Source organism: Beta vulgaris, chromosome 1 (assembly GCF_026745355.1).
Source record: "Beta vulgaris subsp. vulgaris cultivar EL10 chromosome 1, EL10.2, whole genome shotgun sequence".
NCBI classification, from domain to species: domain Eukaryota; kingdom Viridiplantae; phylum Streptophyta; class Magnoliopsida; order Caryophyllales; family Amaranthaceae; genus Beta; species Beta vulgaris.
In genome coordinates this window covers 29,840,954-29,865,273 of record NC_079202.1, presented here as the reverse complement: position 1 = coordinate 29,865,273, position 24,320 = coordinate 29,840,954, and the positions used below count along the sequence as shown (strand labels likewise).

Sequence of the window (24,320 nt, the reverse complement as noted above, 5' to 3'; positions counted from 1 at the left end):
ACGAGTTTAATAGTTACACAAACTCACTTTCGATCTAAACCAATCAAGGTATTCTGCTTCATGTTGCACCCACACATCTTCTGCACGTAAGTAGGTCGAATTTGAAGAATGTGGTCCTCGAAACCCCTTACAATCATAACAATTGTCAATGTCTAAATTAAATAAAATTAAATTTGTAAATAGTATGATTAATAACAAGTGTTTTACTTTTCAAATTCTTGTAAGATCCTGTATTTGCAACACATATAGGTGTGCACGTTGAAGTTCTGCTTCAGTTAAAAATCGTTTTCCACCTGCTTTGACGGCCGACCACAATCAACTCTAAATAGTTCTGGGACATTTTCATCGAGCATCCTATCAACTTCATTAGTGACATTACGGCCTAAATCTCGTGTCTTAGTATCCACTCCTTGCTGAAAATAGTTGGAACAGAAGTTTGCAATCTCTTCGCACAAGTACGCATTACAAATAGAACCCTCCACACGAGCCTTGTTACCAATTTTGCGTTTTAAATGATTAAGGAACCTAATAAAGTGGTTATGAAAAGAGTTACATAATTGCGAAGAACAATAAAAAGGATATATGAAAATGAAAGATAAGGTACCTTTCAAAGGGATACATCCAACGGTATTGTACGGGACCACATAGCCTAGCTTCGCGTGGAAGGTGAACCGGTAAGTGTTCCATGGAATTGAAGAATGATGGTGGGAAAATCTTTTCAAGTTTACAAAGATCTCGGCTATGTTCTTTTCCAATCTTTCCATGTCTCTTACTGTGATGGTGGAGCAACACAAATCACGAAAAAAGAGGCTGATCTCAGTAACAGCTTTCCACACATGAACCGGGAGCAACTCCTTTAATGCTATCGGTAATAATCTTTCCATGAAGACATGACAGTCATGACTTTTCATACTGTGCAGCTTACCGGACTGCATGTCCACACATCTTGTTAAGTCGGAGCATAACCATCTGGAAATTTTAAATCTCTCACCCAGTTGCATAATACTTTCCTTTGGGCTATGTCCAGTGCGAAAGGCGCTTTTGGTGGAGTTTCTTTTCCGTTCGCATCCTTGGTAACATGAAGTTGAGGCCTTTTACACAATTTAGCAATGTCTTTTCTGGATGCAAAGTGTCTGATGTCTGTTTTTTCACATCCATAATTGTGTGAATTATTGGTCGAAAAAGTTTTTCTCAATGTGCATGACGTCAAGGTTATTACGAAGATGGAGAGTTTTCCAGTATGGGAGCTCCCAAAGACAGCTTTGTTTGAACCACCCTTTTTTCAACTTTTTCAAAGTATTAAGTGCTTCTGGCCCATCTGTAGCCTTTGGCAAGTCTTTAACACATACCACAACTCTTCCCCAGACATGATGTGTGGCGGAGACCCTTTTTCAACCTTATTTCTGCAAAAAGCTACTTTGTTGTTACGAAAAGGATGATCTAGGGGTAGGAATTGACGGTGACAATCAAACCAAGAAACTTTACCCCCATGGTCGAGCCAAAAAGCTTTAGATTTGTCCAAACAGTAAGGACATGCCTTTTTCCCAGCTGTAGCCCAGCCAGATAGCATACCGTACGCAGGAAAATCACTTATTGTCCAAAGAATGGCAGCACGCATATTAAAATTTTGTTTCCTAGAAATATCATAAGTTGTTGCTCCAACATCCCATAATTGCTTCAATTCCTCGATTAAGGGTTGCATGTACACATCCAATTTCCCTTCGGATTTTTAGGACCAGGACGAGCAACGAAAGAACATGAAGGGTTTCTTCATGCACATCGATGGCGGCAAGTTGTAGGGGTTAAGATGACCGGCCAACATGAATACTGACCCCAAACTTTCCATGTGGACCAAACCCATCGGTACACAAACCGAGCCGAACATTCCTAGGCTCAGATGCAAATTCGTCAAAGGATCTATCCAAATGCTTCCAAGCTTCACTGTCGCTAGGGTGAGCCATTTTGTCTTCGGCTCTTGGATTTTTGGCATGCCATGTCATTTCTTCAGCAACATTTTTTGTTGCATACAACCTTTGCAATCTCGGTGTGATTGGAAAATAAATGAGAACTTTCATTGGAACTAAAGACCCCTTAGAAGTCCTTTTGTATCTGTCGCTATCGCACACTCTACATCTGTCCAAGTGTGCATCAGTTCTCCAAAATAACATACAACCTTTGGGGCACGCATGAATCTCTCGTGGGGAAGCTCTAATCCCTCCAAAATCTTCTTCGTATCGTAAAATGTGTTACTCATGTTGTTGTTGTTAGGTATTGCTTCTTTCACTAATGAAGCAAACGCATCAACACACCTATGTGGCAAATTGTTACTCACACTTTAGAGATACTATTCTAGATGCCATTTCCAACACGACATGGAGCTCCCTTCGTACAATGGTTCCTCAGAAGCCTTTAATAGGTCGAGAAACACCTTTGCTTGAGGATTAGGCTCCTCGTCCATTCCACTAGGCTCTTCAACATTGGACGGTTCTGGTTATTCCCAAGAGCATCGAAAATCATTTCACGGTATGGATTAGATGGCTCATGTGCGGATCGAGGTAACTCTTCACCATGAGAATACCAATCGTAGTAATCAGGTATAAATCCCTTTCTATACACATGAACTTTAACCGTGTCTGCATCATGCATACGTCTGTTCTTGCATTTCGGACACGGGCATCTAACTTCATCCAAACCTGGGCTTTCAGGATTTGGTTTGCAAAATTCAATGAATTCATCAACCCCCCTCAAGAACTCGGGCCTCAAGTTACGCCCATTGTCATACTATCATACATCCACCAACGCTCCTTCCGTTTCATGGTGCCAATTCTACAATTCTAAATCATTTCAATCACCATAGTCATTAACAACCCACATACGTACAATTCTACATACATGATGATGCAAACATATTTATTTAAATACTTAAGTTAAATTTATAACATTATCCAAACTTTTTCCACAAAAACAAATATGTCAAAAAAAAGATAAATATTTCAAATAGTGTAACAAATAAAGGAATGTGCAATAAATTAATTATTGTGATAATAATATAGTTTTTAATTTTATAACATTTAATAAAGAAACCATCATATAAATTATTGTGATAATTAATACACTAACTTAACCTTCAAAGTATTATAAACTAATAAATTAAAGCATACCTAGAGGCGACAGGGCAATCCAACGGCAAGGACACAATAGAGACACGACACTCTCTGACGGCAAGGAGACAGTGGAGTGTGGACACCTACATTCACAAAGCAAACACTCACTTAAACAGAATTAGATAAATGATTCTATCTAAAAAAAATCAATGATTCTCTTTTCCTCTCATGAAATCCACCAACCAAACGGGTCCTAAACTCACAAAACCAATGTAAAATTATAGCAATTGAATGACATGAATAGCTTGACAAAAATCAGTCTGAACGGTTTCAGATGGTTTCTATATTTTTATATCACAAAAAGTAAATTAAGAGTTTACTATAGTTAGCTTGACTATGAAGGAGATTATAAGAAATAAATGGTCTGTTTTTGACAGTTAAGATCGTTGAAGTAGAAAAACTCCCTGGTCATTCAAAGCAAAACATCTATCTTGAGCTTTCATAGGGTTTTCATGTTTAGGATACTGGATACAGGTTCATCGTAAGAGTTTCCAGAGCCCCATAGGTGTTTGGTGGGTATGAGATGATTATATCAGGATTCTTAGTGATAGTATGATAGATTGCCATAATATGGTTTCATCGTGCTTGTGCTATTTGCTTGTGATATAGGGTGATAAGGGTTATGTTACAAATACAGATGGTCATTACCTATGTTACTTAGGTTAGACGAGATGAGCTGCAAGATCTCACGGCAAGAAGTTTCAAGTTTCTATTAAACAAGAAACTTCTAGAATTTTGGTATGAAATTTATCCCCTTAGTTCTTTTACATGTCTACAATAATTATAATCTAATCTATTTATCACACTTAATTAGATCTACATTAGCCTAATGATACTCTTTTTGGACCACAGGGGAACTTGGGCTGGGACTACATGCAGAAGACAAACTACATGGCAGCAGAAGTGGTTTATAGAAAGGCCCAAATGATTGACCCGGATGCAAATAAGGCCTGCAACTTGGGCATGTGTCTTATAAAGCAAGCTCCTCCTTTGTTGTCCAACATCGTGAGCCTACATTTGGAGGATGAGTTTATTCATGGGCTTGAGGATCTTGAGTCCAAATGGGGTCCATTAAAGCCTAGAAGACTTCCAATTTTTGAGGAAATTTCCAACTTTAAAGATCAATTAGCTTGCTAATTACTTTTTTTTGTATTAGGGGGTGAGGGGTATATATTAGTTATGGGTGGGGCTGAGTAACTTTCTACTTGAAGATGTTTGTATAGAAATGCAGGGAGTTGTGACTAGTGAATAGTAGAATTAATAGAAATGTTATGTCGCAACAGAGCAGCAGAGCAGCAGATTACAATAATAACAATAACAAATTAACATGAACAACAAACAACAAACAACAAACAACAAACTTGAGATTACAAAAATTAAACTCAAACAAACAAACAAACTTGAGATTGAAGAGGGAAGTTACGGATTGGATTGAAGAGAGAACAACAAACGCGGCGGCAGGGCGGCAGAGTCAGCGCGGTAGGGCGGAGTCCTTCAATTCCAAAAACTCAATTTTTAGGGTAATAAAAATTAAAATTAAAAATAAACATAGAGCTGTACGAATTACCGCCGGAAAGATGTTTCTGTCGCCGGTCTCAAGTCGCTGGTCGCCGGAATGGCCTTCAAGGCAGATCCGCCGGCGATTTTTCTCAGTGCGTGGGAGTTTTTCTCAGTGCGTGGGAGTTTTTCTCAGTTCTCAGTGGTTGTTTGAGAGAAGGAATTACCGCCGGCGATGTTTCTCAGTGCAGTATTTAGTCGCCAGTCGCCGGAATGGCAGATTCGCCAGCGATTTTTTTTAGTGCGTGGGAGTTTATTTTTGAGTGCTGGGAGGTTGTTTGAGAGAAGGGAGGAAACGAACGAGTAACGACTATATTCTCGGGATTGTGGGAGTTTGAATAGGAGTGGGTCCAAGTCGTAAAATATCAGCGTCGGCTTCAATAGCTTCACCGACGGTTCAGAGCCGTCTCCCAGTTACTAAAATTTCTGAAATTAAAAAAAGTCAAATGACCGTCGGTTTAAAACCGTCGTTGATATTAGCGACCGTTTAAGCCAACGCTGTTGTTTAAAAAAGCCGTCGGTACCAACGTCGGCTCTACACCGTCGTTGATAACATGTTTAACGACTGTTTTCTTGGCCGTCGCTAATTAGCTGTCGTTGACTGGGCATTTTCTTGTAGTGAAACTGAAAGAAGAAAGAAGAAGGAAGAAAGAAGAAAGGGAGGGTGTGGGGTGGGGGGGGGGTTTCATGAAAAATCACGTGAGTCACGTGGGTTTTTTTTACCTGCTACAGTAGGTTAACCCTTCCAAAGGTCTGTTAGTTTCAAACATGTGTTAAAGCTAGGTTTAATATTAATTAATAGTTGGGACTGATTATAGAAGATGTCCAATAATTGGGACTGTTTTTATCAATTTTTCCGATGTAATATGGTTTGTTTGAGTGCTAATATACTTCTTTCTTGCCTCTAAAACAAAAAACTATATATTTTGTGACTGTTTCATTTAATTAAATTCTTTAGTTACCTTGGAATACTTTATATACTATTAATAATTAATGTGTTACGATTTTGCTCGAATATATATATATATATATATATATATATATATATATATATATATATATATAAAGACATTACTATATTCGTGTATATGTATAATTTTTTTATTTACTTTTATTTGCGTAAGTTTTCTTATGAGACCAACCAAATTTTAAATGACTCTAAGATATTGGCCAGTATATATAATGAATAAGAAATTATCAATAACATTATTACTAACTTACACACATTTACATTTCAACATTAACTACATTGTCAATTTATTTCTCTGACATGGACATTGACTATCGCATTAACTCTTAAAATTGTTAAATAAGTTAAAATGATTATTTACTCTATTATAAATTCAATGTCAAACTACCTCTACTTCAATAAATCATTGTGATATCTGAATTTTTCTACAAAATGGTTCTCATTGTGTCTTTGAATATTCACCTCTCCACTCTGTTTACAAATCCGTTTTATTATCTTTCTTTCGTCAACTTTTAATTCTCAAAAAATACTCAAGCTTTGAATGGATCCACAAATTGTCGAGCATATTAACAAAATTAATGATGTTACTTTCGAATTGTTGGAAATATGGTCAGTGAGAAGATTTCGGCTATTGTTCATAAGTTAGATAAGTTACAAGAAGAAGAAGGAGGAGGTAAGGGAACAATGCCTTACATTGTTCAAATAATGTATTTTCGTAATTAATTGAGCAACCAAGTTAGGAAAGAGATGGATTGCGAATTATAATGCTGTTTTGAAGAAGACAAGAAGTTGGCAAATTAATCTTCTTATTATATGTAACTTTTACAAGTTAAGAGTATGTTTTCTTTGTGTTGCTATTATGTAATATTTAATGGCTATTATCAATAATAAAAATATATTATATTTAGTTTAAAACTCTGCTATGATTTTTCCCTTGCTTACTCAACTTTGTTATTAGTTTTAGTTTTCCTAATTTTTAATTTTTATATAATTTGCAATTGAAAAATACAATATACTCCGAAAAACGGAATGATAAATTACAAATTTATGATTCCAAATTACCATTCTATGATTAATAAAAAGGAAAAAATGAAGACTTTTTATATTCCATAATTCATTCCATATTTTTAGGGATCATGTGATATCATAGTTAAAGGAAAGTATTAAGTAAATTAAATTTTTCTAAAAACTAACATGTAATGCCTAATGACAATTGTATATTAATTTATTATTTTAAGAATTAAATAATCGTTTACATAATCATTAGTAGTATGTCTGATTTTTTAAAGAATTTGTTCTTCAATATCATAATGTATATATTATTTTTCTTTATATACGCATTAAAAAATTATGTTGGAAATAAATGATCATTGGTATGTCCGAAGTTTCTAGCATGTAAATCGGAGCAAGTACTTATAATTTATAAATGATTCGACTTTATGTTAGTTTTTTTCATGACCTAAGTTTCATTTATAATATAATTGGATACTTAATGAAAATTTATTGATATCTAGATATCAATCGAGTTTTTACCCAAGTTTACCTAATATATATGTATATTACATTCTAACTTTACATTTTCACATTAGGTTAGTTTCCATATTAATTATATGCATTTTTCATCCAACTAATTACGGTCCGTTTTTTATAATTTTATAAATAAAACGATTTAACCTAAACTATACAATCCAAATTGTACCTTATGAAATAACACATATAGATTTGCCACAATTACTTTGGAAAAATCCCCAACCATTGAAAAAATTCAAGATAATCAACCATGAAAATAAGGTGTAAACAAAGAAAAAATTCATTTGATCGTCTCCTTAATGAGATAGCAATAACAACTATACTCGGCAATGTAGCTTCTCAAATCCCACTTGATTTATTGAGCTGCAAACTAGGTATTATTTTATATATTTATTCATTGAGTTTCGTATTTATTTTGCACAATTTTCATTATAATAATTTTTTTCTTGATTAGTTGCAAGCTTTTAAACGAGATTTCAAATGAAGAATATGTAATGCATAGGGCGACCATTGAGAGCTTGATCGATAAAGTATGATATTTGGATATTAATGCGGAAATCTTTTTTGGACATTGTCTTAAATGCAAGACTTCGACTACACTCCTTCGTTTTGGAATGGTTAGTATTGTATCTGTTGTAGCCTAAAAATCAACAGCTCTCAGTGGAACATGTGGACTCATCTGAAGTGACCACGTGTCCCTTACCTGCTGCTGAAAGTACAGGGCCAAAAGGGGATTGTTGAAGTAGAAATCCCAATTTAGGAAAGTACCAACCCACCTTTTTGTACTGGCTTGTACTTAGACCCAGATCCCCAAAAAGACAGCTGCATTAATTTGGATGATGTGTACCCTCTAATCATTGCGTTGTAGATTGGAGCAGCACTCGAATCATACAAGTGTAGAAGGATAGAAACTAACCATAAGTGATTGAATCCACAAAAACTCACGATTGTGGCAGCCTTAAATTTAACAAGGATATAGACACACCACCTTGAAATCTTTAAGGAACATAAGATCACCAACTATCTTGCCAAAGCTAATCCAGCATAGGAACGAATTCACTTAACTTTCTAATCCAAGAAAGAAAACTGAAAATAACACAAACAAACACATCGTTTTTTCAATTATCAAAGTCCTTTTTCTCTTTCATTTCATTGCTATTTATAGGACTATTACAACCTAATTTTCTGATTTTCTAAAATAAAAGAAACTAACTAATTTCCTAATAACAGAAAATAAATAAATTAATACACTAACACATTCACTACACGCCAAAAACAAGTAACTCCTAGAATTTAGGTTCCACTTCCTTCATTTGTGCAGCTAACTCACTCCACCTCTTCCATGTTGTTGTGGCTTGAGAGTTTCCTTGTTTTTAGGCATTATTTGTTTCACTTGCTGCAGCTGATTACACGTCCAAGAGATGATGGAGATCATGGACCTTATGATCGCAACAACGCAGTTTATAATAGAGCTTGTTGTAAAGCTTATGGCACACAACCCCTTAAAATGTGGCAGCACTTCCTTCTTGCACGTCTGATTGTTCAAGAATGCAATGGCTCCTCGAGTAGTCTTCAAGCACGCACAATTAAAGGAGGCAGCACCTATTTTGTAGCTAACAACCTGACAACTAAAACACACTTTCAATGGCACAGTGGATAGCACAGTCCTAAGGGCACTAAGACTCTTTGTACGTAACTTAAGTTCATCACAACTCAATGATACTTAGTAGTACAAGTTTAGGGAATTAAAATAACAATTCATACGAAATAAAAGACTCATAATTAACAAGGACTCTAAAATTTATACTCTAAATTAACAACCATGAAATTAGCTCATCGAATCTACATTATACTATACTCCTTTAAAGAAGATTCGTCCTCGAATCTAGTTTCATAGCATTGTTGAACCATGAAACAAGATTGGGATAACATTGAACTTGCTGTCATATGAAGAGATGATGGTGCTCCTTTGAAACTCATAAGGTTGCTGCAATAAAGTTCTAAAACTGACTCAATTCGGATGTAGATTAGGACGTTCGTAGCCATGTCAAAACAACTCGAAAATTATGAACATTTAACAGGGACTAGTTCCATATGTTACCAGAACACATTTAAATTTTCAAGAAAAATTCGAACCCAGTAAGTTGCAGTTTAATATTTGCTTAAGCTGCGCCAGATTTAAGCGGTTTAGGACCAACTCGAAACATCTGCTTCGAATTAATAGCAAACGATCTTCAAATCTTGTGAAATTTTAGGATAATAAAATATAATTGGAGTAGTCTAGTTTAGGCTCAAGAAATGCTTGAAAACTTGCTCACAACTGTAAGAACAAATAGAAATAAAATGCACTAGAAACTAGTTGGATTCGACTGGACTTTTTTTGTATGTTTTTTTTTGTGTTTATGGTGGTGTAGATGGTGGGCTGAAGGTAGGATGTTGTAGCTATGATACCAAATGTTGTAGATTGGAGTAGAACTCGAATCATACAAGTGTAGAAGGATAGAAAATAACCATAAGTGATTGAATCCACAAAAACTCACGATCATGACAGACTTGAATTTAACAAGGATACAGACACACCACCTTGAAATCTCTAAGGAACCGAAGAGCACCAACTAGCTTGCCAAATCTAATCTAGCATAGGAACGAATTCACTTAACTTTCTAATCCAAGAAAGAAAACTGAAAACAACACAAACAAACACATCATTTTTTCAATTATCAAAGTCATTCTTTTTCTCTTTCATTTCATTGCTATTTATAGGACTATTACAACCTAATTTTCTGATTTTCTAAAATAAAAGAAACTAACTAATTTCCTAATAACAGAAAATAAATTATTAATTAACACACTAACACACTATCACACGTTCACTACAGCCTAAAACAACTAACTCCTAGAATTTAGGTTCCACTTCCTTCATTTGTGTAGCTAACTCACTCCACCTCTTCCATGTTGTTGTAGCTTGAGAGTTTCCTTGTTTTTAGGCATTATTTGCTTCACTTGCGGCAGCTGATTACATGTCCAAGAGATGATGGAGATCATGGACGTTATGATTGCAACATCGCTGTTGATAATAGAGCTTGTTGTAAAGCTTGTGGCGCACAACCCCTTGAAATGTGGAAGCACTTCCTTCTTGCACGTATGACTGTTCAAGAATGCAATGCCTCCTCGAGTAGTCTTCAAGCACGCACAATTAAAGGAGGCAGCACCTATTTTGTAGCTAACAACCTGACAACTGAAACGCACTTTCAATGGCACAGTGGATAGCACAGTCCTAAGGATACTAAGACTCTTTGTACGTAACTTAAGTTCATCACAACTCAATGATACTTAGTAGTACAAGTTTAGGGAACTAAAATAACAACTCATACGAAATAAAAGACTCCTAATTAATAAGGAATCTAAAATTTAAACTCTAAATTAACAACCATGAATTTAGCTCATCGAATCTACATTACATTGCCTACCAAGTGTCATGTTTTCATTGCTTAGCCAATCAAGTGCTCTTAAATTAAGGTGACCTTAAGGTGCAATAATTACTCCAAACACTATAAATTGTCCTTGAAATCAGGGGAAAGGTACTTTTTCAGAGCAGTTGATTGTTACTGTGTCGTAATTCTTTCTTTCTCTCTACTTTCTCTCTCTAAAAATTCCCTTAATTACTCCTGATACCTTACTTAAGCTTTGGAGGGGGAACTACCTCCCAAACCTCTAGGGTGGGTCCCTTTTTGCAGGTTCGGAAACGAAGCTCAGCTTCGAGATCTTTTGATTAGAGCATTGTTGCACAAGTCTCTATTTGAAGAACCTGTTGTGGAATAGCAGTATATTTACGAGTAAAGCACTACGTAACATTTGGTACCGTCTGTGGGAAGACGCAACAATGACTGATTGTCACTCATCCAATATAGCTAGAAACTGAAGCTTTGAAGTTTGAGTGGAGGATTCAATGGATGACGAAAGGCCATCGCGAGGAAGGATACGCCTCCGGCTATTGTCAATCTTTTTGAACGCAGTTGAGAGCCTTTCAATCAGGAGAATCTTGAGCGTCCTGTGATAGATGCCCATCTGGAAAATGTCTTGAACGATTTTCAGACCAAGATGGCTGCGATCGTTCAGGAGCAGATCAAGAGTAATATGTTGTTTTTTTTCAGTAAACCCGGATCCAGCTGCTGTCAACCCTCTAAAGGGGCATTCTCAGGAGGTTCGTCCAGGTCCAAGTAGGCCTACTCGTTAGGAGCTATCTAAGAGGCTCGCCAAAGGAAAGCTGCCCGAACTTAGTGAGAAGCGAAGGAAGATGACCTGGAAGCTGGTGGTCCGAACTCAAGATAACATTCATCCAAGTGGTCATAGGATGGAAATAGATGCTCAAGAGTATGTTGAGGCAAAGAAGGCTACAGCTTTGTAGTGTTTGACCTCAAGATCCACCCCCTATATAAGGGATCCTCCGTTGAAGTTGTCGTCCAAGATCGAGGGAAGAAGTTTAGGACCCTTTGTTGTCAGCAAAGACATGAGAAGACAATATTAAAACCTTTGGTGTATAGACGAACAGTGCTTGGAAACACCTCCTTGATCCAGTACTGAAGGAATATCATCGAGAGCACATACCCATTGAGGGACTGTCGAGGGCTCTCTGGATTAGCTGGCCGACTCCATTCCCAGCCAGAATCAAGGAAGCAATGCCTTTCCCAAAGGTTAAGCTGCCTACAATAGATCCCTTTGATGGGACCACCGATCCGGACGATCACTTGTCTGCATACAAGCATCAAATATATGTTCAGGCGGTAGATGATGCCACATGGTGTAAGAATTTTCCAGCCACTCTAAAAGGTGTGGCTTAAAAAGGGTTTAACAATCTCCCCACTAACTCAGTGAATAATTTCACAAAGCTTAGCTATCTTTTCACTAGTCATTTTGTGGCAAATCGGCAAGAATAAAAAACAAGCATGCACTTGGGTAAGATCATCCAAAGACCAAAGGAAGCTTTACGAAGTTTTGTTAAAAGATTCAATTTAGAGGCATTGCAGATCCAAGATCTCAATGTTGGGGTGGCCTTTGACGCCTTCATCAGAGACAAAGGCTTGAGGTCCGAAAGTTTTAAGTTCTATCTAGTAAAGGAGAAGATCATTACTCTAGCTGAGGCCCTTAGAGAGGCTGAAGTATTCATTCATGCTGCCGAAGTATTTACGGAAGCAAAACATCTGGAAGCAAAAAAAGGTTGAGGAAACAATGCATCCGAAGAAAAACAATCCTAAGAAGGCTGAAACTTAGGCCCTGACTTTTACGACCACTTCGTCCCGACGAAGCAAAAGAAGAGAGTCTGAAACTCTAACATAGCCCATAGCGTTCAACAAAGATCAATACTCCATCTTATGGAGATTAAAGATCAGCATGAACTTAAGGCCCCCGCCGAGATGAAGACTCCCTATAGAAATAGGGATAAGAGCAAGTATTGTCACTTTCACAAGGATTGTGGCCATGAAACGAACGAATGTAAACTTCTCCAGAGAGCTTTGGTGGATTTAGCTCCGAAAGGAAAGATGAATTTGTACTTGCCCCAAGAGGGGGAGAAAATTCCAGAAGAAGGATGATCGCCAAAATAGAAAGAAAGTTAAAGTACCGATGAGGATGTGGTTGTTGTCATGTCAGGAGGATTTACTGCTGGAGGACCGACCAATAAGGGGCATAAAAACTATCTTAGGGAACTCGGCCAGGTCTTGCTAAGCAATTAGGCAGAGACTGACCGATTCCCTAAAGTGGTAATCAGCGAGTTGGATGGGGGAAAATTGAGAACTTCTCATGATGATCCCTTGGTGGTGGCGATGAAGATAGCAAATTTGAGAGTAAGAAGAATTCTGATCGACACCGGAAGTTTCCACAAACATCATAAGCGCTGATTGTTTGTCAAGGTTAAAATTTGACAAAGGCAACTTAGTCCCAGCCCATCAGTGTTTGGGGGAGGAATCGTCCACCCAATGGGAACAGTTACATTCCCAGTTCGAGTTGGAGAAAAAGAAGCGTCTAGAACATTGTTGGTTAAGTTCTTGGTTATCAGAGATTTGACTGCTTACAACGTCATTCTAGGCGGCCAACATTAAACCATATAAAGGCTGTAATTGTCACCTATCTCATGTTGATGAAATTTGAATATGATAGTGGCAAAATTGGCTCTTTAAATGGAGATCAACAAGCGGCCAGAGAATGTTATCTCATAACTCTAAGACCCTCATTATGAAAAGAAGAGAAGTCAGAACAGCCAAAGGTAACTGCTGAAGACAAGGCGGTTGAGTATGTAAAAGGCAAATTGGACGCTTTGAGGTTGGTGGTTGAAAGACCTCAGACGCAGGTTGCTCCGGCAAGTAAACCATCCAGCCTCTTGCCGAGCAAGAAAAGGAACTACATGACATCAAAGAAGAAACACCTTCATCAAAAGAAGTAATGGCTATCATGGGCGTTGTACTTGAACGTCTAGAGCCTGTGGAAGCGCTTATGGAAATCTATTTGGATGATAAACATCCAGATAGAACGCTGAAGGTTGGGTCTATTTTAGCTCCGAGATTGAAGGACGTGTTAGTAAGATTGTTGAAGGAGTTTGAAGATGTCTTTGCATACAATGTTGAAGAAATGCCGGGAATTGATCCTAAAGTGGATGTTCATAAGCTGAATATAGATCCAAGTCTAAAATCGGTTTGTCAGAAGAAAATACACCTTGGACCGGCAAGGAACCAAATCGTTGACCAAGAAGTGCAGAAATTATTGAAGTCAAAATTCATTTGAGAGACTCATTACCCTGATTAGATAGCAAATGTTGTCATGGTACCTAAGCCTAATGGCACTTGGAGAATGTGTGTGGACTACACCGATCTTAACAAAGCCTATCCTAAGGAAAACTTCCCTTTGCCTAAAATAGATAGATTAGTAGACTCCACGACCGGTCACGTCTTGCTGAGTTTCATGGATACTTACTCAGGGTTCCACTAAATCCCCATGTGGTCAGAAGACCAAAATAAAACATCATTCATCACAGAAAAAAGGCTTTATGGTTGTCTGAGAATGTCGTTCGGCCTCTGTAATGCACCGACTACGTTCCAGCGAATGATCAACATTGTATTTCATGGAGGCCTACTTTGATGACACGATTGTTAAAAGCCGGGAGGAGCAAGGTCACATTGGCGGTCTCCGAGAGACTTTTTTGACTCTTTGAAAACATAAATTGAAGCTGAATCCCAGAAATGTGTCTTCGGACTAGTAGCTAGAAAATTCTTAGGGTTGTTGGTCGACCATAGAGGGATAAAGGCCAATCCAAAGAAAATTCAGGCAATTTTAAACATGACATCTTCGTCCAAGATCAAGGAAGTTCAGCATCTAACAGGGTGCTTAGTATCCCTAGGACGGTTCTTGTCTAAGTCAGGGGATAGATGTCATCACTTCTTTTTGACCATTAATAAGAAAGCAAAATTTAAATGAGCAGAGGAAGCTGAGCAGGTGCTTCAACAGGTAAAAAATCACCTCCGTTAGCTACCTCGGTTGGTCAGTCCAGCCGAGGAGGAAAATTGTTTGTATACCTGGCCGTCTCACCTCAAGATATGAGTGTTGTGCTATTGGCTGGAAGACAATCAGTGCAAATTCCTGTCTACTTTGTGAGTTATGTGCTCAAAGATGCAGAATGTCGATATTCGATGGTAGAGAAGTTCGATTTGGCGCTCTTTATGGCCAGCAAAAAGTTGAGGCCTTACTTTTTGGCCCATAGTATACTAGTATATATATATTGACCAACCTCTAAAACAAGTTCTCCAAAAGATGGACGCCTCAGGGCGAATTCTCAAATGGCCGGTACACTAATATATACTTACCAACCTCTAAAACAAGTTCTCCAAAAGATAGATTCATCAGGGCGAATGCTCAAATGGGCGGTAGAATTGAACATGTTTGACTTGATGTTTAAGCTTAGAAAGGTGATCAAAGGGGAAGCTTTGGCCGATTTTATAGTTGAGCTTACTCGGCCAGCTATAGAGCCTATAAAAGATTTGGCCGAAGGAAGGAGGCACTGGACGCTCATGCTGGATGGCTCTTCTACCGTCAATGGATGTGGTGCAGGAATAATTTGTCAATCTCCAGTAGGAGATAAGTTTAAATATGAGCTCAGATTTTAATTTCAAGCGTCCAATAATGAAGCAGAGTAGGAAGCGCTTTTAGCTGGCATAAAAATCTGCAAGCTAAGGCAGCCGTAGCATTGGAGATTAAGGCCAAATCAGACTCTGTGTTAGTCATCAGTCAGGTAAATAGAGATTTTGAATGCAAAGAGCCCTCTATGAGCAAATATATGCGCTTGATCAAAGAAGCTAGAGGTTGAACCCTTGAAACGGTTCGATCTTGACCAAGTTCCGATATCAGAAAACCACCAAGCTGATGCTCTTTCAAAGTTGGCTAGCTCGGCCGAGGGCGGTGCACCAAGAATGGTATTCTGGGAAATAAATTCAACGAAAAGCATTAATCAAGAGCAGGTCTTGTTCCTCAGTCGAGGAGAAGTGTGGATGGACCCTATTATAGAGTTCAAGAAAACAGACCGTTTACCTTTGGATCCTGTAGAAGCTAAGTATGTTAAAAGCAAGGGATAAGTGGTTCGAGCTATGGGATGAGACTTTATACAAAAAAAATTCAATCGTCCTCTTCTCAAGTGTATTACTAGAGAAGATGGACTGGAGGTTGTTAAAGGAGCTCCATGAGGGAGACTGTGCTTCTCACATAGGGGGAAGAGCATTGGGGAATAAAACTTTAAGGAATGGGTATTACTGGCCCACCTTAAAAGAAGACGCCCTTGTCAATGCCAAAAAGTGGGATAGTTGTGAGAAGCATGGTAACATACAACAGAAGCCGTCCAAATATTTGACTCCAGTCTTGTTCCCGCTTCCTTTTTCCAAATGGGGCACGGACATTATGGGACCGCATCCCATAGGGGCCGGTCAGAAAAATTTTGTGATTCTAGCTGTGGACTACATACATCACTAAGTGGGTTGAAGCTGCAGCAATGCGGGGAATCACTACTAAGATGTCAAAGGCTTCACTAAGATTTGGCATGCCTTAGTCCATTGTCTTTGACAATAGACCACAATTTGAGACTCTAAAACTCAAAGATTGGTTGGCTGAACGAGAAATCAAGGCTCACTTTGCGGCTATAGCTCATCCATAGGCAAGTGGGCAAGTAGAAACGTTCAACAAAATCTTGTCAAGCGGCATCAAAAAAAAGCTAGACAATGCTAAAGGCTTATGGGTGGAGGAATTACATTTGGTGTTATGGCCCATCAGAACAACGATGAAGAATTGAACAGGGGAAACTACATTCATGCTTGTATATGGTCTAAAGTCGTCTTTCCCATCGAGATAGAGGAACCTACTCTAAGAATCATGTTATACTCAGAAGAGGCCAATTGGGCTGCCCTGCACACGACTTTGGATCAAGTACTAGAGATCAGGGGCAAAGCATTGCTAAGAATGCAACTTTAAAAACTCTGAATGGCTCAGGACTTTAACAAGAGAGTCACCAGACAACCACTCAAATTAGGGGACCTGGTCCTAAGGAAGATGGAAGCTATCGGCAGAGCCAAAGAGTTAGGAAAACTAACACCAGATTGTAAAACCCTATCAAATCATCAAAGAAGTTTGAAGTGGTACCTTTCGTCTTCAAGCAATGGATGGTTGTCCTATTCCGCAAACTTGGAATATCAGTAACTCTAACTGGAACAAAACGAATTCTCCCGACCAGCTTACAGAGGATTAAGCACAGCGAAAGAGAGACTCTGGTCGAGATAACCCAGACTATTACCATCACACTCACCGAACTACATCGGAGAGTGTGGAACTCAATTCCCGATTCAATTCAAACTGATTTATTATTACAACAATGCTCTGATTCTTAGACTCTATTCTCATAAATTTCTATAGAAAATCCGACAGAGTTTCCTTTGAAAATAGGACAACGCTAAAGCGAGAAATAATTTAAACCTGTTACAAATTCAATTTATAAAATATTTCCAAATCCCAAAGCTCAACAACCTCAACGCTTTCGCGGAGCAACAACCAACAGAGAATCAGGAGCACTAACGACTCTTAAGTATAAATAATCAAAATAAAAGTTTGATAACTAACTATTACAAGTTAAGCGTCCTCACTTTGGTAACAACTACAATACTACACTGTCTCGTATCAGCTTCAATTTGCAAAAGATTAACTCACGGCTTCAACCTGAAACATTTAGGGAAACTACCACCCACCAAGTGACAGGCCACATAAATGACAAAATAACATACACACATTAGCAAAGCCGAGTACTAAACCCGTAAATAAGAGTAACACATGCTTTGGTGGTTTTTACTTGAAAACGACTTTACAGTCATCATAATCACATTGTCACAACATGCATCACATTAACTCATGTTGACCAAATGCTTATTATATCCTTGCCTGATTATTTCATTTATATTACACCATCATTCACATAACATATGCAACAAGACTACTTCCAATCAATCGTAAAAGGAACATATTTTCATAAATATTTAATTAGTTTTCTAAACATATCATGATTCCTTATGAGGAATCTAAGTTAATCAATTCTGATATAGATGATATCATTTATTCCCTTTAATCGAGTTCTCATCAGAAATCCAAACTTATTATGCCTTGATACTTTATCAATCATTCCCTTATACTGTCATACACAGACCATTATCAAAAACAAATAACATAACTTTTACTATAACGACTCCTATTCGGGAATCCAGTAACAAGATGCAATTTGTTCCTTACAGGGAATCCAACGTCAGAATAACTTACCACGATATGCTTCTTAATTAGGAAACCAATATCGATATTTATATTCAAATACTGAATAAACATTAACAATAGCCGCTGTTGAACCCTAGTTTTGATGATGACAAAGAAACAAAGATGCAAACTAAGTAGTGAACTAATGAGTTATTTAAGTGTATGATTTTTAAGGTATCAATGAAGGGAACTAGGAGAATACGAAGTCAAGGAAGAAGTCAAGAGAGGATTTCAAAGGCTAAGTAAAGAAGTTTCTATAGTTGATACTGGAGCAAGCATTGGATCAAGAAGAATAAAGCTAGGCGTTTTATTTTCTAGTTCCATGTAAAGGAACAAAGTAAGGAATGGTAAGGAACATTGGCAGTTTATTTGAGAATGAGAGTTTGTTCCTTTTAAGGAACAAACTAAGTGGCACTAAACGAATATGTTAAAGGAACTTGTTATAAAAGAACTAGACTTAGGCGTGCAAAGTATAACGGTAAATTAAATGAATTGAGTAAGTCATGCCTAAATTATAGGAAATTAGTTTTTAATCTAAATGAAAATCAGTTTATAAGAAAATCTTTTAAGAAAAGATTTTTGTTTTTCGGAAAAATAAGAAATAATTATCCGGTTTTAAAAGATTTTAAAAGATAATATTTTCTTAAAGATTAAAAATTCAGTTTTAATAATAAATCTGTTTTATGAATAAATAGAAAACTCCAACTTAGGAGTTGTGGCTAAAATATATCCACGTTCATAAGATCATGGGATCATGGGACATGATGAAGAACGTGTTCCTTAGGGGAAGGAACATCATGGGTTAATGGACTTAACATGAACTTGATTTTAACTCCCACGTTCTTTGTGATTCACTATAAATATTGAAGTCTAAATAAGTTCCAAATGTGTCTGACTAAGTAATTAAGTGAGTTTAACTAATTAAGTGTCAGTGCCTTCATTCTCTCATAATAGCCATTTGTTCTTTGCTTTCTTACTCTAATTCCACTAAGCTTATTTCGATCAATTGTATTTTGGTTTTTGGGGTAAGGGAACTTTGAGTGAAGTTCTGTAAGAGAGAGGCTTTGAGTGAAGCTTGTATGAGTGAGAAAACTTCGAGTGAAGTTGAGAGGAACTCTGTTAAGGGAACAGTGGCTCAGGAACTTGAGTTTAGGAACTCAAGGTGTGGCTCGAGTTAGAATTAGGTTGTAACAAAGTTGTTTGGCCTAATTAGTGAAAGAGTTGAGTTTAAAATCCCTAGTGGTCGAGGTTGTTTCTTCTTGTTGGGCCCAAGAAGTTTTTCCTCGTAAAAATCCCTTGTGTTCCTCTAGCTTGTTTATTCGTTTAAGTTTTAATTTCCGCAAAAAGTTACGTTTATTTCTACACCTACAATTCACCCCCCTCTTGTAGTGTTCCTAGGGAAATAACAATTGGTATCAGAGCTAGAACTCACGTAAGATAGGAAACCCTATTGAGAAAAAGATCCAAGGAACAATGAATACCACCGAGAAACTTGAAGAAGGTTATTCCACTCAAAGGCCTCCTATGTTCAATGGGAAGTACTACAACTATTGGAAGAACCGCATGGAGATATTCATCAAAGCTGAAAATTATCAGGTATGGAGAGTCATTGAAGTTGGTGATTTCGAAGTCACAACTACAAATGACAAAAATGAGGTAACTCTAAAACCCCTCTGATTATGACAAATCTGATTTTGAAAAAATGGAAGTAAATGCCATGGCTATTAAACTGTTGCATTGTGGACTTGGACCCCATGAACATAATAGGATCATGGGATGCAAATCCGCAAAGCAAATATGGGATTTACTAGAAGTAACCCAAGAAGGAACTAATGAAGTTAAAAGATCGAAAATTGATTTACTTATGAATCAATATGAACTGTTCTGCATGAAATCTAAAGAAAGCATCCGAGACATGTTTACTCGTTTTACTAACATTATTAATGAGTTGGCTTCTCTTGGAAAGTTTATTTCATCTGAGGAACAGGTTCGAAAGGTTCTTAGGAGTCTTCCTAAGGACAGATGGATGGCTAAAGTCACTGCTCTTCAAGAAACAAAAGACTTCACTAAGTTCAACTTAGAACAGCTGGCAGGGTCACTTATGACTCATGAGCTTCACCTTGATACTGAATATGGTGAAAGCTCCAAATCAAAATCAATTGCTCTCAAAGCAGATGATGAAGATGATTCGGACTTAGAAGAAGAAGAAGCAGCCCTCATGGTTCGAAAATTTCGAAAGATGTACAGGAACATGAAGAATGGAAACTTCAAAGGTAAAACTAAGAAATTTTCTAACAAAGCTGCTTGTCATAAATGTGGTAGTACAGATCACTTCATCAAGGAATGTCCTCTTTGGGAAAATGACAAAACCAAAGAAAGGAACAAGGAACGCTTTGCTGAAAGGAACAAAGAATCAACGACACCTTTCTCTAAGGCAAATGTGCGCAAAGCTATGATAGTTGCTTGGGGAGATTCAGAGACAGAAGAAGAAGAGGAACAACAACCTGAAGAAACAGCAAACCTTTGCCTCATGGCAAACACTGACGAAAAAGAAGATGAAGAAAAAGTTGAGGTAAGTCAACATGGTCTTGAGTCAGACTTAGATGGAAAACTAGGCTGAAATATATGATCTTCTTTATGATGCAATTCTTGAATGTAGAGATGAACGTGAAAAACGTAACAAACGGAACAAGCCTTAAAGGTTGCAAGGAACACATAGAATGGCTTAAGAAAATGAGAACAGATGTTGAAACAAGATTCTTTGATTTATTTGATAAAAACTTAAAAATCAAAGAATATTATGAAAGTTTGAAAAATGAAAATTATCTAATTAATTTAGAGATTTCACACTTGAAGGAGTTTGTCCCTGTTCTGAGTTCCTTTGATATAAGATCAACCCTTTGAAAGGATACAGATCTGAGATTGAAAATTGAATAAAGAGAAAAATTTTAAAGGAACAGATCTGTAATCTTAAAAAGGAACTGGTTGTCGCAAGGAACAGAGGCAAAATCATGAAAGTTCCTAAGTGGATTGAGAAACCACAGACCAAGAGGAAGAAAGGTCTTGGTTTTGAAAACTACAAGAAAAGGAACAAGACAAAGAAATATGTTGATCTACCTAGTGACAATTTATGTATGTATTGTGGCAAGGTAGGTCATTACATAAATCAATGTCAACTAAAATCTGAGATGATTGGGAAAAATGTGACAATAAGTAAGAAAAAATGGGTTGTCAAAACAAATCCTAGTCAAGAACAGGAACCCACGAAAGATGGGGTTCCTACAACTAACACTAGTTGATTTTTGCAGGTTGGAGTGAGGGGGAACAACACATGGTATCTCGATAGTGGTTGTTCCAAGCACATGACAGGAGGCAAAACGAAGTTTCTCTCACTCACAACCTATGAAGGTGGAAGTGTAACATTTGGTGATAATAAGAAAGGTAACATAGTTGTCATGGGTAAGGTTGGTAAGTCACCACTAACTCCATTGAAAATGTATTTTTAGTTGAAGGTCTAAAACATAATCTATTAAGTTTCTCAATTCTGTGACAAGGAAATACTGTAAAATTTGATAAAGAAAAATGCTTGATCATCAACATTAAAACTAAGAAGGTTATCTTGGAAGGAACAAGGAAAGGGAACACATACATTGTGGATCTAGACCTTGTTCCTCAAATCAATTTAACTTGTCTTAGTGTTATTGAAGATGATTCACTTCTTTGGCACAAGCGTCTAGGACATGCTAGCTTTTCATTACTTGAGAAACTTAGATCAAAAGATCTTGTTTTAGGATTACCATCCATAAAATTTCATATTGATCAAGTTTGTGATGCATGTGCACGAGGTAAGCAAGTAAGATCCTCTTTCAAATCTAAAACGATTGTAAGTACCACTAAACCATTAGAATTAATTCATATGGACTTATGTGGACCCATGAGAATTCAAAGCAGAAGTGGAAAGAGGTATGTACTTGTGATTGTAGATGACTACTCTAGGTAACTTGGGTTATTTTTCTCTCTAGTAAAGATGAAACTTATGATGAGTTCCTTGTCTTTGCTAAAAGAGTTCAAAACTTAAGTGGTCATAAAATAATGCACATTAGATCAGATCATGGCAAAGAATTCGAAAATTATAAATTTGATGACTTAAGCAGAGATAATGGCCTAGATCATAATTTTTCTGCCCCTAGAACACCACAACAAAATGGTGTTGTAGAAAGGAAAAATAGAACTTTGGAGGAAATGTCTAGAACCATGTTAATTGCTAGTGAACTTCCAAGGAACTTTTGGGCTGAAGCTGTTAATACTGCTTGTCACATAATTAATCGTGCCATGATGAGACCTATCATTAATAAAACTCCTTATGAACTTTATTTTGGAAAGAAACCAAATATCACCTATTTTAGAACATTTGGCTGCAAATGTTATGTGCATAATAATGGAAAAGATAATCTTGGAAAATTTGATGCAAGGAGTGATGAAGCAAATATTTTTAGGATACTCCTCACATAGTAAAGCTTATAGAGTATATAACAAGAGAACTATGTGTGTTGAAGAAAGCATTCATAATCTTTGATGAATCTGACAAATAAATCCAAGCATACAGGTTGATGACTATGAGAATGGGTTGCACAACCAAGTGAAAAAGCAGATTCACAAGAAGAAGAAGAAGTGAAAGAGGAAAGGAACGAGGAATTTGAAAATAATCATCAATGATGTTCCTGTTCCTCAAGGAGGAGAAGATGTTCCTTCTCAAATGAAGGAACTGAGTCCACCGAGGCTAACAGAGGAACAACTGACAGAGTTCCTCATCTACTCAAGGAACTCATGAGGAACAACATGTTCCTATAAGAGAGTTTCAACCAAAACCTTGGAGATCAACAAAAGTCACATCCATGGAACTCATAATCAGCGACATATCCAAAGGTACGCAAACTAGATCTCAGTTAAGGAACTTTTGTGCATTTCATGCGTTCCTATCAATGATGGAACCAAGAAATCATGAAGAAGCCTTAACTGACTCTGATTGGATTACTGCATGCAAGCTGAATTAAATGAGTTTGAAAGAAACAAGGTATGGCATCTAGTTCCTCATCTAAACAACAAAAAGTAATTGGCTTAAAATGGGTGTTTAGAAACAAACTAGATGAATATGGAACCATTGTAAGAAACAAAGCTAGACTTGTAGTAAAAGGTTATAATCAACAAGAAGGAATAGATTATGAAGAAACCTTTGCTCCTGTAGCTAGATTAGAAGCCATTAGAATTTTAATTGCATTTGCTGCTTACATGGGATTTAAATATATCAAATGGATGTTAAGTGTGCATTTTAAATGGCTATCTAAAGAAGATGTATATGTTGAACAACCCCCGGTTTGAAAATAATAATCTCCCAAATCATGTCTACAAGCTTGATAAAGCTCTTTATGGGTTAAAACAAGCACCTAGATCATGGTATGAGAGATTATCAAAGTTCCTTTTAGAAAACAATTTTAAAAGAGGAAAGGTTGATAAAACCTTGTTCCTAAAATCTAAAGGAACTGATTTTTGCTTGTTCAAATATATGTTGATGACATCATATTCGGAGCTACTAATGAAACATTGTGCAAAGAATTCTCAAGTCTCATGAGAATGAATTTGAAATGAGTATGATGGGTGAGTTAAATTTCTTTCTTGGACTACAAATCAAACAAACTGAAAAGGGGATAATTGTTCACCAACAAAAATACATAAAGGAACTATTAAAGAAATATGGCCTCGAAAATTCAAAGATAAATCACACTCCTATGGGAACTTCAACTAGATTAGATGAAGACTCCATAGGAACAAGTGTTGATCAAACAAAATATAGAGGAATGATTGGTTCACTTTTGTATCTAACTGCTAGTCGTCCAGACATAGCTTTCAGTGTTGGTTTGTGTGCTAGATTTCAAGCAAATCCAAAGGAGTCTCACCTTACTGCTGTGAAGAGAATTCTTAGATATCTTAAAGGAACAGATGATCTTGGACTCTACTATCCAAGAAGTGATACATTCGAACTAAAAGGATATGCAGATGCAGATTATGCTGGAGATCTTGTAAATAGGAAAAGCACCTCAGGTATGGCACAATTCCTTGGTCATAGTTTAGTTTCTTGGAGTACCAAGAAACAAAACACAGTTGCTTTATCCACTGCTGAAGCAGAATATGTAGCTGCTGCTACATGTTGCTCTCAAATGCTTTGGATAAAACAACAACTTAGTGACTATGGAATAAACTTTGAATGTGTTCCTATT

General features: G+C 37.0%; 1 protein-coding gene across 1 annotated transcript; it reads left to right on the top strand.

Moving 5' to 3' along the window:
- Nucleotides 1-2,534: 2,534 nt before the first annotated feature.
- On the top strand, nt 2,535-4,301 carry LOC130589975 (protein SULFUR DEFICIENCY-INDUCED 1-like). Its single transcript, XM_057391676.1, has 2 exons — nt 2,535-2,594; nt 4,017-4,301. Exons 1-2 carry the CDS (start codon nt 2,535-2,537, stop codon nt 4,299-4,301), a joined length of 345 nt encoding a protein of 114 aa, XP_057247659.1.
- Nucleotides 4,302-24,320: the final 20,019 nt, after the last annotated feature.

Bases quoted from the DNA above. Each gene is read 5' to 3' on its own strand.
- LOC130589975 (XM_057391676.1), top strand. From the start codon at position 2,535: ATGGCTCATGTGCGGATCGAGGTAACTCTTCACCATGAGAATACCAAT. The intron at 2,595-4,016 runs GTATAAATCCCT...TTTGGACCACAG, and splicing joins ATACCAATCGTAGTAATCAG to GGGAACTTGGGCTGGGACTA.